Here is a 15057-nt window from a genome sequence, read left to right as displayed (position 1 = left end):
TTCTGGTTTTCTGGGTTCACTATCATCTACTATAACGGTCTTGTCTTGGGTTAGGTTTGAAACATGCAATTGCTGACAATCACGCAATGTCGGCTACGGTAGTTACTGGTCAGCTCACTAGAACCTGTGATGCACATACAGAAAGGTAAAAGTTCGACATACTACATAATCTACCTTGGGATAGTCACATTGTATAATATTCAGTCATCATTCATAAGTCGTATGTATTCTACCTGCTATGTACAACCCCCCAAACACCCGAAATAACCTCCACGAGGACCTAAGATGAAGTAGGAAACGAAGAACAGAAGTACAATAATCCCCACAATATGCGACCCGCGTATGAACAGTGTGAACAAGTTGAATACAATCAAAGCACAGCTAACCCAACTCCTCTAGTGCAAGCGCTGACTGACGATGATGCACCCTGGGACAGAATGCGAAAGTAGAAGCACAAGAAAGAAAATTCTAACAAAAGCAAGAAAGATCAGAATCAGGCCTATTTCAGGCCCCGACTCGGGAACCGACGAAAGCCCTCGCCTTGGAGTTTCGACTGGCTCCGGGTGACTCGCCGGGCGGGCCTATCTTCGAGACTCAACCCTCCAATTCCGGGTCCCAGCTCGGTTCGTCGCGGCGAGAACATCGCCTCGCTGGCAGCCCGTCCGTACCGGATATTCCGCACGGTGTTGCTAGTAGCAGTGGTTGCGGTAGTCACGGTTGTCTCCGTGTCTGAATCTCGATCGTAATAATCTGAGGCGTCGGAATCGTTCCCTTTTAGGCTTTTGAGACTGAAGCTGTGATCCTTGCTGGAGGAACCGTCGTATGGGGAGGGTGCAAGCGAGTAGTACGGCTCCGGCGTTTGTGCCGCAAAGCTAGAGGTAGGGAGAGTAGAAGAGAAAGAAAGCGGCGGCGCAGACCGCTGAGAAGAGAATGATTGCAGGGGTTGGTTATCGATTGCAAATTGAGGAGAATGCCTGGGATTCTCGCCATTCGATGGCGAGTTATGCCCCGATTGTTGTGGCTGAGGACCAGTGCTGCTTGCCCTGGCTATATTGTATAGCGAGAGCAGACCCAGCGCCTCCTGGACCGCCATGAACACCAGAAGCAGCTGGCCGTATCTGTCGAAGTAATGGCGCTCGATTGACACTCGCGGCAGGTTCCCGCCGAGGTGGACAGCTGCCACAAGCTCCGCAAAGTAAACAAGAATTTCCATGCCGTTCCACTGCACGATAGGTTGCTTGAGGGCCTCCAAGAGAGCGAATCCAGCAATCAGGCTAGCACTGCCCAAGGAGGCCACCTCTACATAGTTCCCTGGGATTGACAAGCGGTCATACTGTGAAAGGACCCAGGCAACGAGTGAGACAAGTAGCAGGCCTAATCGAAGATATTGGTACACAAAATAACCCCGCAAGTTGGCAGACTGGCGAGAGTGTGAGTTCGATGATTGATGGCGAGACTGCCAAGAGCTGTCGTCTTCATCCTCGGGCGACTTGATAGTGAAGGTTCGGTCAAACAAACTTTCGAGTCCGGTAGTCGCAGCATGGTCGCTCACAGGGAAAAACTTGGGAGGTGCAAACACCGAGTCTGGGCTGTTTTGGTTGCGATGCCATCGGAGGTTTTGAGTAGGAGTGCGGTGGAATGGGTTGCGTTCAACGACTTGTTCGATTGGTTTCACACGCTTCGCGGGTTTATTGCGCAGGTTCCATGCGGGTGGCTGTGGTGCAGCAGGAACGGATCCATAGAAAGGCATCGGCCCATCGAGCACGGACTTCTGATCCCTTTGATGAACGCTGACAGTCGGTGTGAGTTCGTGCTGCACGGAGGGAGTCCAGTCCATGTCATCCGATTCTGGAGGTGGTGTGGGAATGGTTGGGGTCTCGAGGGCTGCCCGCGGTGTGGTCGCCCTTGGAGTGCCTAGCTTTTCGAGAGGGAAACGAGAGGTGCGCTGCCGAAGATTGGAGCTTGGGGTCGAAAACTCCTGTCCGGTAGTCGTAGAGGGCGGAGGGGAAGCTTCGATTCTGCGGTTTGGCGTGGCTGCGGGCGTGTCATCGGTCCAGTCTACCAATGGCCGGGTATCGTAGCGCACTATCCGCCGGGAGACCATGACAGACTGAGAAATTATTAGCATGCAGGGCTCAGATAATAGTTGTCAGATGATTAGCTCACCATAATTGTGAAGAAGATCATGAAGAGATGCAATGTTGGTGGCAGGTCTGGTGGCAGTCCACTTGATGACGGATCCCTTAAGACGCCCCAGAAAGCGCATCGAACCACCAAAATAATGAGCTGAACCTGGTAGTACTCTCCTAGTTTGACGAAGCGACCTCCTCGCCCTTCAACCTTGAGTCGCAATTTCGGGTTCCACCAAATGGACAGGATTCCCGCAATCAGCGCAAGACCGGCGTACGGTGCCAGGTCTATTGAGCAATGGTTCGGCACGCGGCGGGTCTCGAAGAGAAGGTTCACGCAAGAGAAAATAGAGGGCGACATCGAGGGGGAGTCTGGATCCTGCAGCGGTTCCCACTCCTCAACAGTCAAAGCACTCCACACATTCCAGCTAAGTTGACCAGCAACACTAATCCAATAACCCAGAGCACCAGCTAAGACCAACAGGTTCCTCCAGTTCCATCGACGTGCTTGCCGAGCGGCCCTTCCAGCTTTACTCCGGTCCATCATGCGTCTCAGGTGGTCTGACTTGGCTTCATATCCTGCCTGACGTATGCGTTGCTTCACTCTGGGTTCGCATTTGACGCACACCTGCGGATAACGCTCCTCCAAGTTCTTGCGAAATTTGGGGTACTCCTTCTCATATGCGCTGTAGTTTGGATCATCAGATGATGGAAAATAGGACGCCAGAGCGCTGGTAAAGAGGTGTTGGTTTCGAAGACACTGGGCGCAGAATAAGCTGGAGGCTGTAAAGTCGGTGGATTCGAAAGGCGGGCTCGATGCCCCGGGACCGTAGACGTCTGGATTTGTTTCTGCAGCGGGAGGATCCGTGATTTCTCCTTTCTATGAGGCGCATCCGCCGAGGCAATCAGTACTTGAAATCTTGCTTGACGCCGGAATACACAAAACACGGCACTTACCTCATCCAGGTAGTTGACGGCTTCGCAATGTTTGCAACGCCATTTGCGGGCAGTATCGCTGTCGGAGTGGGCCGAGCGACGCCCGCAATAAAAGCATTTGAATCGCTTAGCGAACAATGAAGCCATCTCAAGCCGTGTAGGTGGACATTGATGGCGGTGACGATAAGAAAATGGGATGGACGATGGGGTGAAATCAGAGGAAGGAGTTAAGACAACAACACCAAAATAATCGCCGAGACTAGCACGGACCACGTGCCTGGATAGTTAGCCAGCTTCCAGATAGATCCCCAAGCATCGAACGCCCCCCGCAACAATTACTCCTCATTCACTTGTTGCTCCCCAGCTATTGTCGTAACTAGCTATGGGGCTGGATTGACAAGGTTTGAAGAAGAAGTTTCCGCCTTTTAATGCGCTGTCACTATATACATAAAGTTCATTCGTTCCGCCGGCCGCATGCGACAACTGCGACAACTGCGACAACTCTGGAACCTGCCACATCCTCAATAACACATCGTCGGTTCATCTCAAGCAAGACATACAGCAACCTCTTAGTCTCATGGAGTCATGGCTATCCTGGACTAGCCTCTTCCTGGCTATCGGCTTTACTGCCATAGCCTGCATATTCACGCTCATTGTAAGCAATTCCCTGCACATCATCTCCCCTATATACAACCAAAGCTAATCCACCTACTCGATAACTTTCAGGTCCTCATCTACGCTCTCGCCAAATCACAAAACAGCCAAGTCCCCAAATGGCGCCCACGAAACTTCCCGGTTCATCTCCTAGTCGTCCTCGGTAGCGGCGGCCACACAGCCGAGATGTTCTCTATGCTCCGGCGCATGAACCTAGATCCGTCCAAATACACCCATCGAACCTACATCGTTAGCTCCGGGGACAATTTCAGCGCAACCAAAGCCATCGAGTTCGAAACAACCCATATAAGCCATCATGTCAATTTCAATGCCAAAACCGCATCACCAGACCCCTCCTACACCATCGTCACGGTACCCCGCGCCCGTCGCGTACACCAATCCTACCTTACTGCGCCTTTCTCCACACTGAACTCCTTCTGGTCCTGTCTCTCGGTCTTGCGTGGTCTTCATCCGGACCAGAGCCGGCATTCTCGCCCAGCTTCGCATCTATCCCCTCCATACCCGGACCTCATTCTCACCAATGGCCCTGCCACCGCGGTCTGCGTCGTCGTTGCCGCCCGGCTACTTCGTCTATGGCTGTTCTTGTGCGGGCTCTTTTCTCCTTCTGCACCCGGAAGAAGAACATCAGAAAGTGGCTCTGCAACCGTGCCAGTGCCGGGTACCTACCAGCTGCGCACAATCTTCGTAGAATCGTGGGCTCGCGTGACTACATTGAGCCTGTCGGGGAAGCTCCTGTTGCCTCTGGCAGATCGATTTCTAGTCCAGTGGCCTGCATTAGCAGGGAAGAAGGCGTGGCCGGGAATGAAGGAGACAGAATACGTTGGTACACTTATGGATTGAGTGTCCGGTGTTGTACCTCCGGTTCCACAAGCCTTCAGAACTTCGATTGCTTTCCGGTGTCTTGCGATTTGATCTTAGCCTGTTGTATCTATAGACATATCATACATGATACCCCTTGAACATTCAAAATAGACCGTCGGGTCATTCACCATGTTACTTGGCAGAAACAAGCTGTCGAACCCTCCGGGCGATCAGTCGGCGGCGGGACCACATCGAGGGGCCGAACCGAAATATACATGGAAACAGTAAGGTTGGACTCCCCTCTCTTTCTTCTGCATTGTACCTGGCAGGGGTGATCTGGAGACCGATTGTTCTTGGACAATAATAATACCACAGTCAGACACACTATACTGAGTAAGACTGAAACCACAGCAGCAATCTTGGGCCTCATAGTAGAAAAAGCGCAGCTAGTGCAGGTGCACCACTCCCTCCAACCCTGCAAGTAGACAAAAAGACCGTAAGTCACGTACTAGTCGGACGGAGGGTTCCGCAGCAGGCATTAGTTAACTAGATGAGCGCTGCCGACATAAGCTCCGATTGACCCCGCTTCGTCAAGTACTTATCTACTACTTCGGTGTCCTCAGTTCAGCTCAGCTCTGCTAGATCTGCTTCGAACGATTCAATCAACTATCTAGCCATATAATCATGTATTCTCTGCGCAATCGCGTTGCTCTCATCACGGGCGGCTCACGGTATGTTCCTTCGCTCCGCTGTGTTTACCTTTTGGGGGGCATTCATTAACGATATGTGACGTTTAGAGGGCTGGGTGCTCTGGTGGCCCAGAAATACGCCGCCGAGGGTTGCAATGTCGCCATCAATTACGCTTCGAGCAAAGACGCTGCTGAGCAATTGGCCGCGGAACTTCAAGAGAGTTACAAGGTCAAGGCTATTACTATACAAGGTGTAGGTTGTGACGAGTGTCATTGACGGAGTGCTGGACTGATATCGTGGCTGTATCATCTAGGATGCCGGTGTTCAGAATGACTGCGTTAACGCTGTCAAAACCACCATTGATCAGTTGGGGGGCCTGGATATCATTGTTTCGAACGCAGTGAGTCGCTACTATTCCGGTCCGTGTCAGCAATAGGGGAAAGTTGACTGAATGCATGGCCAGGGTTGGACCAAAATGACCAAGTTCAATGACTTGGACGCTATGAATGACGAGGAATGGGATAGAGTAGGTGTCACAATGGGGTGAACCCTGTAGAGGGTCGCCGTGATTTGCAAGGCTAACGAATTCCTCAGTGCTGGTCAATGAACGTAAAAGGCCATTTCTATCTTTTCAAAGCAGCACTGCCCACATTCAACGCAAACCCCGAGGGTGGCGTGTTCCTGCTGACCTCATCTGTTGCGGTAGGTCCTCTACGAAGGTCGCATGGTAAGATACGCAAGTGTTGACCTGCAAGATAGGCCGTTTCGCCAACTGGAAGCAGCTTGCCATATGCGATCACTAAAGCAGGAGGTAAGCAAACCGCAATGAACGCTTTGCATCCCCGTTAACATCAGCAACAGGTCTGCACATGGTGAAATGCCTTGCACACACTCAAGGTAGCAAGGTCCGCGTGAATGCGGTTCTTCCTGGCCTTCTTTTGACTGAATGGGTAAGTAGCGCCATCGCAGTTGTAGTGGAGCTTGGTCGCAGTAGAGCTAATGTGGATGAAATATAGGGCCAGCGCTTCCCTACCCAAGCAATTGAGGGGTGGACGGCAAAGACAGCCCTTAAGAAAGTGGTAAGGCTCTTGACCACTCCATGCACGGTTTCCGCCTATTAACGAGGTCGTGAACAGCCTGAGCTTGAAGACGCTGCTCAAGCATATGTCATGCTTGCACAGAACTCATCTATGACTGGGCAAGAAATACAGATCGGTGAGTGCTCTTGCTTTTGTTGTCTACAACAAAACTAACTTTTCAGACTCCGGCTTCTCCTTCAAATAGAGAAAATGTGGAGCCTTGCGAAGTAGACTTTCTGATGTGGCATTGGGCACTAGAACGCGTAAATATTAAGTGCTAGAGCTGGTATCATGACGTTAGCAAGATAGAACACATATCAGATTACTTTTATCACCAGTCCCCTACACAAGAGGGTTGTAAAACGGCGTATAGCCCACTTCACCGGAGTAAAATGTCCGGTCGCCAACCATCCGAGCCTTCAGAGCAGCGCGAAGAGCATCGGCATTCGGCTCGCCCTCCACCTTCATCTGGTGTACTTTGATGAGCTTCCCATCTCGCGTGAACACGTAAACGCTCTTTCCCTTTGTAGAATCGATGGGATGTGTGCCATCCACGAATGGCAAGCCTGGGACAACGGAGAACTTGTCGCAGCCTTTGAGTGGTGTTACTTCTTCAAAATCGGTGAAGATAACTCGCCGGTGTTGGAAGGAAGGTTTTTCACTGGAAGTGTTGTTGGCAACCAATGCCTTGCTCCAGAGTGGACCCAAAACGCGATTCCTTCTGCTGATGTCCAGGGAAGACCAGTTTTGCCAATCTATATGCCTGTCCTCCGGCTTGATCTTGGCCGCATGGACCAATGGGCCGTCTCCTTCAGAGGCTCGCCAGCCCGCATCTTCCACCGGGGGAACAAAAAGACCTTCCCGTATACCCTTGACAAGAATATCCGCGCCCTTCGGACAGACTAGATTCAATAAATTGGGTACTGTGCATGCATCTGGATTGGGAATGTCGAAGCCAGGGGCTGGAGTCTGCGCCAGGATAGTGCCATGATCGAAGTGCTTGAGATCAAGCGTCTGAAGGGTGACACCGGTCTTAGTTTTACCGGCTAACAAGGTATGATGTAGTGGTGCAGGGCCCCGGAAGCTTCAAGTATTGTGTTAGCGGGGTCCGTTCGTGGGTAATCTGCGACTGCATACTCGGGAAGCAACGATGGATGGACATTTAGACCTCCATACTTCGCGCCGTTGAGAAGCCGCGGAGGCACGAACAGTCCAAATGAGACGGCAATGATCAGGTTTATAGGGCCACCGGGTAGCGTAGGCGGCTAACAGTGTCAGCACGTAGCCATAGCAGGTATCAACAGCTGCGAGTTACCGTCCAGCCTCGAAAAGTATCAATCTCGTGGATTGGAAGCGACAACTCCGTTGCGGCCGCTTTGATGGGAACTGCAAGATAAAAAACAATCAGCTGCGCGAACAACCTGTCAAGCTTGCCTAGATAAGTACCCTCGCGGATCTGCTTCAGCCCTCTTCCAACCTTCTTCCCTGGTCTGCAAACGACATCAATTGAGGCAATCCGATCCGGTCGCTTGACATGTTCTTCATGGAGAGCTTTCAACGAAGCTATGCTGAAATCGTCAGATCCGCAAAAGAGAATCCGAAGTGGGTCGTAGGCCTTCGTCGCAAGGCATCTATGTGACAAGGATGGGAAAAGACCGGCTCGTCTGTAGGTACAGAGAGCTCCAGATCCCCGCAAGAGAAACATGGCCAGCAATTGACGGCAGCGATGTGCGGGTGACGGAGCAATCAACAGTCGCATCCGCAGCAGCTCCGGCAAGTTCGCCGACTTCCCCATCTCCACCACGTGATGTCACCGCCGCCCACTACTCCAGTCCGTCTGGTGACGATGAGTGTTTCTCACCCAACTGCACTGCTTCACTGTGAGCTGGCGCTCACGGTTCGATGGTGCAATGCCGGAGAGTGATTTAGCGTCAGTGATTCCTGCGCAACTGTCGTTCCTCGCTATATACAACCCTCGCCTTGGTCCGACCGACGAGACAATCCGCGACCAAGTCGTCTTCTATACATCTCGATCGGGTCGATCGCGCCGACGTGAAGGCTCCGCGGCTGACGATGGCGACCAACACTCCAACGATTACTGGAATGAGATCTTGCGACAGATAGGGCTGGCTCAGGGCATGGTAGGCTTTGCCAGGTGGGATTCGCTCTACATCGGTCTACCACAGCTGGCGCTGTACTAATGATCCTAGGGACTTTTCGCAAGGAAAAGCAGTCGATTACGTCGAAACCGAAAAGTCGCAGATTATTCTACATGAGCTTGAGAAGGATTGGTGGATTCTAGCTGTAGGTAGACTTGCGCCAGAGCATCACATTAATAGCTGCTGAGCTTGTTACAGTCTGTCGACCTAACTCGTCTCCCACTTGATCAACCTAGCACAACTTCCGCTCAGCACAATGCCTCGTCTCCTTCATTCAGCTATTCCTCAAGAGAGATGTCTCCTCCTGCTTTGCTAATACAACAACTGCGTCGAGCCCACTCCATCTTTCTTCTCCACCACGATTCGACACTTGACGCCTTATACAGCCGTGTTGGCAGACCCACATTCTGTGCTCTTGTTGATAATTTCTGGTGGAGGTTCGCATGGACCTGGGAGGTTCTTCTAAGCGGGAACCCCGCTGTTGACATATACAATGGCGTCAAGCTCTCCGCTGGGGGGGAACTCGGAATCGGCGTTGGCGAAGAAGAGTGGGGAAGCGGGGAGAGGGAGGTTTTAGAGGACTTTGTCACCCGCACAGATGGTCTCATGGACTTAGTTGTCTCACGATTTGGTGATCCTGGCTCCTCTGACAAGGAACTGGCAGCAAATAGCAGACCGGGAGATTCGCTAAGCACAGGTGACGGCGAGGATCGATGGCTTGGCTCGGGAGCCTGCCCTAGGCCGGCAGATGGCGTGATATTCTCGGGAGTCGGAGCAGTCTCTAGGCCATCCCTCTTGCGAATCTCACAATGGATGGAATCAATCTATAGATACGGCGCCGACGCATACGGAGTAGGCGAAGACCCAAGCTCACCACGTCGTCGGAAGCGGCGAAGAAAGCACCGCAGCAAACTAGCTGGAACCGATCCCACCAAGCAAACGGTGGCGGAACCTCAAGCTACGACACCAGATCGCCCTTTTTCTCCAGGTATACCACCTCCACTGGTGGTAGGAACAGCGGAGTCTCCACAGGCTCCACAAAAGTCGAGCTCACATACCAGTGGCGAGAGCTCACCAGTAGGGAGCGATCGAGGAAACGATTGGATAGGCTTCAGGACAGAGACATTTGTGAAATATCTTACTCTTGGCTATGGCTCGTCTTGGGGTGTCTCGTCGGGAACAGCCAGTCCACACCCGCGAGTCGAGGCTATAAAGCGAGAAGACAGGCCGATGAGCCCAGACAAACAGACGGACTTGTCTACTGATGCCCCGGGAGCCATCAATGGGGAGGATCCTCAGCCCAGTGATGGCAAAAAGATTCAGAGCTGTGGGAAATTTCTCATTGGCCTGCTTTCTAATACTGACAATCAGAGCGCACCTATGCAAGAGGGCTCTGACCCAACGGAAAGTCAGACAGGGCCATCGCAGAATAATATAAATAACAGACGCTTGCACATTCAATTGTCAGAGTCTACGGAGCCGGCTCTAACAGGTAAGGGATTCAATGTGTGATTAGACCGTCCACAGCTGACCAGCTTCGCCTAAGGCTTGACAGAACTGCAAGCAGTAGTTTATATTGTATGTCTTCCCCATACCACACAGCCTTACTACCTGAACTAACAGACTTACAGCATCAACCATTCATATATACATTTCTATTTGATCCCGCAACCCCGACTCTATCCGACCTGACGCTATATCAAACCATCAGCCACCAACTCAGCCCGCTCCACAAGTCTCTCAGCAATTCCACATCACCTGCCACCGCAGAACTTCGCATTTCGATGTCCGATAACGCCCTCGACATCAACAAGCGATTTACCGGCAAAACCCAGCCCGTCTACAATCTAGTCTACGATCAGACAAACTTAACAATCCGCTCTTCAATCCCGAACATACCAGACCTTGGGTCCACCGTCAACGAACCCCGGGATCCAGCCACATACCCATGGTCGCGCGTCGAGAGCCTCAATATCCACCACCGACTCTTAAGCACCCACCTTGAAACCCGCTCGCGACCTCTCGAGGTCGAAAGAACCTGCAAGACCAGCCGCGGCTGGTGGATCGTCTGGATTCGGATGTCCGAACCCCCCAGACAAGAACAAGGGAGCACAGCCTCCAACGCCAGTGTTCAGTCCAATACGGAGCCGGACAGCAACAATGCCCCCCATCAGGAAGCATTCATCGTCCGCAGATCCAGTGACTCCGTCTCTCCGTCCGGACATGCACGCAACAGTAGCAGCACTCGGTTCTTCCGCGATCTAGGCGGCGCTTCATCGCCGGGATTGCAGGCATCGCGGACCGATACAGGACCGGGGAAACTTGTCGAAGGGCTGGGCCTGGACGCAAGACGCTATATTGAGAATTTACTCAGCTTGAATAGATAAGACATGACATGATGTATATACATTTACGAACCAATAAAGAGACTCAATTGGTACTTATCCTTTGATAGTCACTATTTGCAGTGAATATGGCAAATTATTCACACTGCCAGTACTACTACCTACAATATATTAAATACTGAACCAATCAGACAACGGGAAATAGCAACTGCAAGTAGACACTGTAGCCGAAGATTATTAATTCTTTATCCTCTCTGGATGAAGATCATACCCACAGATCAAACCCACCTACAAGCGAGGCGGAAAAAGATGCACGCTTCACACGATACATGACTCGGGGTAAGAAGAAGAAGCATGAGATACAGTGAAGTGGATATTCATATATGACAGGCAAGGTAAGTGAGTTGTCATGTGGTTTTGATTCGATAATTCATGTTCATTTTGAATTTATCATGTCAAATTCACAATATATTCAAATGAGTACCTAGTAGTACATATAGTAGAACACCCAATGATTGAATTATTTTTCAGCATCTATATAATAAAATATATATATATAAACTCAAACTACACCTACTACTTACTATAAAAGAAGTACATAGTCATGTAGGGAAGAAAAACCCAGGTACACAAATTGTGTAGATAGTAGGAGGATAGTTCGTTACCCCTGAAAAACGATTAGTCCCGTCCGTAAGTCACATACAGAACCGCCCAGTACGAACGTATGTATGAAAAACCAATTGAATTTGAACGGGATCATTACATACCGCATAACGACTTAATTCCTATTTCTATCACATACTATATATGACTACATTATATCTTCTGCTTTATAAATATATCTACTATCTATCTATTTGTTTCCTTGTTTATCTCACTACTATCGAATTTCCATATATGTATGGAGAAACCAGGATGAGTGGTCGTGGTTGAACTTACGTCTTGACTTCTATCTAGTCCGGCTAGTGTTACTATCATTAGACGCTAGCTATCAGTGGATTGGCAAATCCCCCCTTGGCTTGCTGTCTACTATCCACACCCCCCTTCCCTGTCTGTAGGCTGCCGAATATCGCTATGTTAGGCTATGGAGTGTTGCTATTTGAGGTAGGTCAGAAAGTACGGATGCTAAAAAAGATGGTGGTACTAGGAGAATACGCAGTGCATACGCAATAGGATCATCACAGTACGAGAAAAGAGTGGGAGAAAATGGTGGATTAGTAAATAGTAACTTAATAGGCGTGCTAGATATTCCTCATGTCTGCTCGGAGACCCACCATGACGATAGAACATGATGCAGTGCAGTTTCGACTGGATAGGCTGCAGGACATGTAGGAGAAAACCAAGCCAACGACAAATTCCATGCATTCTCTTTAACCGAAACAGGGGGGAAAAACAACAGAAATGGGGGATAAGACTGTGCTGAGGGGAATCCGTACAAAGTGAGAATCGAAATTTCGATTCTCGACTTCTTTTTCTTTCCTTGGACCGGATACATTGGAGAGAGAATTGACTGATGGGAGAGACGTGAGACGAACGCATTCCCCAGTTGCTCAATTCCGATCTGCAGTACTCGGGGGTAGCGAGGACGTTTGCTTTGAAGGCAACCTGGCGCCCTTCTTGCCATAGTGACCGAGGACCATCCCGTTAGGCGCCTATGGAGCTGGAAACCGATAGGAAAGAAAAAAAAGAAAAAACCCACGAGGTTATGAAGACAACGCCTCCCTAGAAAATCAAATCAAGTCTGCAAAATAGAAAGTCGACCAAGTGCATAGCCAGATATCCCATGAAGCTCATGTGCCCGTGATTGAACATTATCCACACTCGCATCCGGGCACACATAGTGGAACACGCCAACGGAATGACCCCCTCTTAATAAATAGTAGAAAACCAAAGGATCAGACGCTTATCCGTTCATATAATCTCCGCATGAAACAGACCTTTTGCGAAGGAGAGAAAACTAGTTTACAGGATAGTGCACTTCTTCTTACTCTTGTGAGTCTTTGTAAGAAGGGCAGCCCGGGTGGCAGCCTCGAAGACCTCGCGGACACCCTCGTTGGTGCGCGCAGAGCACTCAAGGTACTTGTAAGCACCGATCTTCTTGCGAACCTCCTCACCCTAATCGCATATTAGCCTCTATATCGGGGGATGATGCATCCTTTTGGTTGTGTGCCACATACCTGCTCAGGGGTAACCGGCTTTTGGGAGGTCTTGTGAAGCTCCTCGATGGTCTTGGGGTCGTGGCGCAGATCCATCTTGCAACCAACAAGGATGATGGGGAGTCCCTGACAGAAGTGGAGGACCTCAGAGATCCACTGTAATGATATTAGTTATCTGGAAAGCAGGTCCTTTGCCCATCTACCCGCTAAGGAGACCAGGCATGTCGCGGAGAACTAACCTTCTCCTGGACGTTGTCGAGGGAATCGGGAGAGTCAACCGCGAAACAGATCAGGATGACATGGGAGTCAGGGTATGAAAGAGGACGAAGACGGTCATAATCTTCCTGACCAGCCGTATCCCAAAGGGCAAGCTCGACGTGCTTGCCATCGACCTCTACGTCGGCGACGTAGTTCTCGAAGACGGTAGGGACGTACACCTAAAGCGTGATAGGGTCAGCTTAACAGAAGCGGAGTGCTTGTTGACTGGAAGGCTAGCCAAATATCTCGGGATGGCCATGGGGGGGTGTGAAAGACGGCATTAAGGATCAGGTCAGGAGGGTAGGTGGAAGCTAACCTCAGGGAAGGTACCCTTGGAGAAGACGCTGATGAAAAAAGAGAAGCCAGAGTTAGTTCACTGCTTGATCCCTATGTAGCGAAATTGGAAGAATAGAGGATACTCACATCAAAAGACAAGTCTTACCGCAGGCACCATCGCCCACGATGACGAGCTTGCGGCGGATTTCAGCCATCTTTCAAAGCGTGGAGGATTAGCAAAGGACGAGGAGGAAGAGAAGTTGAATAGAAATAAAGGGGGTGATGTGGTGAAAGAGTGGCCAACGACAACGAGCGAGGTGGGAAGCTGTTGTTGCAGGGAGTGGATGGATGGGGGTGTTGGATGGGGGAAGTTGAGAGTAGAGAAAGGGACAAGTCAGGCGCCCGAGGAAAAGGGTTATCACGTACGGTGCAGGGGAGTCGTAGGCGCAACGGGCGCGGACTAAAATATTCAGGGAGGGAAAGGCAGGGTGAATGGCCAAGCCAAGAGTTTCCAGTAATAAACCCAACAAACGAGTTTACGAGGAAAGAATGGCACAAAAGGTAGGAAAAAAAAAGTTCCCAAAGGAACAATGATGAGGAAGGGAGGAGAAGGTTGTTGATAGAAGGATGGAAGAGAAGAGAGGGAGAGGAAGAGAGAGAAGAAAGAGAGGAGAGGGAGAGAGACAATGCTTGGTGCAGCTGGATTGGTACTGCTGCTGCTTTGCTGCTGGCGTGTGTATGGGTCAGTTATCGGCGGTTGGCCCCAGGGCTGGCTTTTGGCTCCTCCTTCGTTTGGGCGACGTTCTGTTCTTTCGTAACTTCGTTTCCCCCCCCCCCCCCGTCCTTTCAGGTGAGGCTCCCTGTTCCCGAAAAGTAGGGTGACTAAGGAAAGGAACCTGACCAAACCCAGACTAGAAGGGCCTGAAACGGTTGGCAAGCGACATTTGGCCCAGCCCCATCCACCTTTCCTGGTGAGATTGCTATGTGGCTGTGAAAGCCAGTTAGTTCTTTAATTATTTTTTATTTTATTTTGAATTGATTTGATTCAGGTTATGACGATTCTATTTTCCACCCACACTCTCTCTCCTTTCACTCCAATTTCCCCATTCATGTGATACTATTATTTATTCTGTTTCCTCCCATATTGGACACACTCTTATTACTTACTGTATGTAGATGACTACGGAACCAAAGGCAAAAAGAAAAAAAAAAGTATCATACTTGGAATGACGTGATATGCTTTCCCAGTCCCCTCAGTAGGACACAGTACAGTTTGATGGCTTGTATCGCATTGGAATTTACAAAATGGTTTATGGGCCAACCAGATGAGAGATGTCGGATAATCTTTCCACGCCCTTTCTTTCTCTTTCTTTTCTTTCTTTCTTTTCATCTTTACAATTGCCATGTTTCCTTTTCTTCCATCAATTTACCTCCTTTTAACAGGCACCGAATTGGTTTCGCTCGTGACCCAGTTTCTCTCCTTCGTACAATGCTGCTTACTTAGCTGCCTAGTTTGGTCTGCCTTCATTCTCCGTCGAAGCCACCGTGGCTGA

At 50.3% G+C, this 15057-nt stretch overlaps 8 protein-coding genes across 8 annotated transcripts; 3 read left to right on the top strand and 5 right to left on the bottom strand.

The window, feature by feature from the left end:
- Window positions 1-208: 208 nt before the first annotated feature.
- BO83DRAFT_383373 (uncharacterized protein) lies at window positions 209-3247 on the bottom strand. The gene is made up of 3 exons (XM_025532455.1): window positions 3087-3247; window positions 2167-3009; window positions 209-2110 (listed from the first exon to the last, which is right to left on the bottom strand). The coding sequence occupies exons 1-3, from the start codon at window positions 3210-3212 to the stop codon at window positions 500-502; spliced, it is 2580 nt and encodes an 859-aa protein (XP_025382449.1). The 5' UTR covers window positions 3213-3247; the 3' UTR covers window positions 209-499.
- A 167-nt stretch (window positions 3248-3414) lies between these two features.
- On the top strand, window positions 3415-4706 carry BO83DRAFT_442018 (glycosyltransferase family protein). Its single transcript, XM_025536372.1, has 2 exons — window positions 3415-3720; window positions 3792-4706. The coding sequence occupies exons 1-2, from the start codon at window positions 3643-3645 to the stop codon at window positions 4578-4580; spliced, it is 867 nt and encodes a 288-aa protein (XP_025382448.1). The 5' UTR covers window positions 3415-3642; the 3' UTR covers window positions 4581-4706.
- BO83DRAFT_189503 (uncharacterized protein) lies at window positions 4653-5119 on the bottom strand. The gene has a single exon (XM_025526534.1). The coding sequence runs from the start codon at window positions 4969-4971 to the stop codon at window positions 4726-4728; it is 246 nt and encodes an 81-aa protein (XP_025382447.1). The 5' UTR covers window positions 4972-5119; the 3' UTR covers window positions 4653-4725.
- Window positions 5120-5132: 13 nt separating this feature from the next.
- On the top strand, window positions 5133-6643 carry BO83DRAFT_383370 (SDR family NAD(P)-dependent oxidoreductase). Its single transcript, XM_025532454.1, has 10 exons — window positions 5133-5272; window positions 5339-5483; window positions 5545-5631; window positions 5695-5757; window positions 5826-5933; window positions 5991-6042; window positions 6093-6181; window positions 6248-6310; window positions 6368-6446; window positions 6493-6643. Exons 1-10 carry the CDS (start codon window positions 5226-5228, stop codon window positions 6513-6515), a joined length of 756 nt encoding a protein of 251 aa, XP_025382446.1. The 5' UTR covers window positions 5133-5225; the 3' UTR covers window positions 6516-6643.
- A 9-nt stretch (window positions 6644-6652) lies between these two features.
- On the bottom strand, window positions 6653-8015 carry BO83DRAFT_403834 (methionyl-tRNA formyltransferase; the record flags this gene model as incomplete). Its single annotated transcript, XM_025533654.1, has 4 exons — window positions 6653-7394; window positions 7448-7575; window positions 7626-7696; window positions 7757-8015. 4 exons carry the CDS (start codon window positions 8013-8015, stop codon window positions 6653-6655), a joined length of 1200 nt encoding a protein of 399 aa, XP_025382445.1.
- Window positions 8016-8183: 168 nt separating this feature from the next.
- BO83DRAFT_349627 (uncharacterized protein) lies at window positions 8184-10887 on the top strand. Its single transcript, XM_025528871.1, has 5 exons — window positions 8184-8465; window positions 8521-8614; window positions 8668-9961; window positions 10016-10047; window positions 10101-10887. Exons 1-5 carry the CDS (start codon window positions 8221-8223, stop codon window positions 10854-10856), a joined length of 2421 nt encoding a protein of 806 aa, XP_025382444.1. The 5' UTR covers window positions 8184-8220; the 3' UTR covers window positions 10857-10887.
- Window positions 10888-11915: 1028 nt separating this feature from the next.
- Window positions 11916-12647, bottom strand: BO83DRAFT_189381 (uncharacterized protein). Its single transcript, XM_025526533.1, has one exon. It carries the CDS (start codon window positions 12351-12353, stop codon window positions 11958-11960), a length of 396 nt encoding a protein of 131 aa, XP_025382443.1. The 5' UTR covers window positions 12354-12647; the 3' UTR covers window positions 11916-11957.
- Window positions 12547-13719, bottom strand: rho1 (Rho family GTPase RHO1; the record flags this gene model as incomplete). The annotated part of the gene is made up of 5 exons (XM_025537140.1): window positions 12547-12929; window positions 12992-13126; window positions 13210-13407; window positions 13545-13572; window positions 13652-13719. 5 exons carry the CDS (start codon window positions 13717-13719, stop codon window positions 12777-12779), a joined length of 582 nt encoding a protein of 193 aa, XP_025382442.1. The 3' UTR covers window positions 12547-12776.
- Between the last annotated feature and the right edge of the window lie 1338 nt (window positions 13720-15057).

The sequence above is a fragment of the Aspergillus eucalypticola genome, assembly GCF_003184535.1.
Source record: "Aspergillus eucalypticola CBS 122712 chromosome Unknown BO83scaffold_44, whole genome shotgun sequence".
NCBI lineage: Eukaryota > Fungi > Ascomycota > Eurotiomycetes > Eurotiales > Aspergillaceae > Aspergillus > Aspergillus eucalypticola.
The sequence above is the reverse complement of the archived record's forward strand: the minus strand, read 5'-3'. Positions and strand labels throughout refer to the sequence as shown.

Coding starts and splice junctions, on each gene's coding strand:
- BO83DRAFT_189503 (XM_025526534.1), bottom strand. CDS start 4,971: ATGAGGCCCAAGATTGCTGCTGTGGTTTCAGTCTTACTCAGTATAGTG.
- BO83DRAFT_442018 (XM_025536372.1), top strand. CDS start 3,643: ATGGAGTCATGGCTATCCTGGACTAGCCTCTTCCTGGCTATCGGCTTT. Junction 3,721..3,791: donor CCTGCATATTCACGCTCATT/GTAAGCAATTCC, acceptor GATAACTTTCAG/GTCCTCATCTACGCTCTCGC.
- BO83DRAFT_189381 (XM_025526533.1), bottom strand. CDS start 12,353: ATGCGTTCGTCTCACGTCTCTCCCATCAGTCAATTCTCTCTCCAATGT.
- BO83DRAFT_349627 (XM_025528871.1), top strand. CDS start 8,221: ATGCCGGAGAGTGATTTAGCGTCAGTGATTCCTGCGCAACTGTCGTTC. Junction 8,615..8,667: donor AGGATTGGTGGATTCTAGCT/GTAGGTAGACTT, acceptor AGCTTGTTACAG/TCTGTCGACCTAACTCGTCT. Junction 10,048..10,100: donor TGCAAGCAGTAGTTTATATT/GTATGTCTTCCC, acceptor ACAGACTTACAG/CATCAACCATTCATATATAC.
- BO83DRAFT_383373 (XM_025532455.1), bottom strand. CDS start 3,212: ATGGCTTCATTGTTCGCTAAGCGATTCAAATGCTTTTATTGCGGGCGT. Junction 3,010..3,086: donor CCGTCAACTACCTGGATGAG/GTAAGTGCCGTG, acceptor TGCGCCTCATAG/AAAGGAGAAATCACGGATCC. Junction 2,111..2,166: donor TGATCTTCTTCACAATTATG/GTGAGCTAATCA, acceptor ATAATTTCTCAG/TCTGTCATGGTCTCCCGGCG.
- BO83DRAFT_383370 (XM_025532454.1), top strand. CDS start 5,226: ATGTATTCTCTGCGCAATCGCGTTGCTCTCATCACGGGCGGCTCACG. Junction 5,484..5,544: donor AGGCTATTACTATACAAGGT/GTAGGTTGTGAC, acceptor TGTATCATCTAG/GATGCCGGTGTTCAGAATGA. Junction 6,311..6,367: donor AGACAGCCCTTAAGAAAGTG/GTAAGGCTCTTG, acceptor GGTCGTGAACAG/CCTGAGCTTGAAGACGCTGC.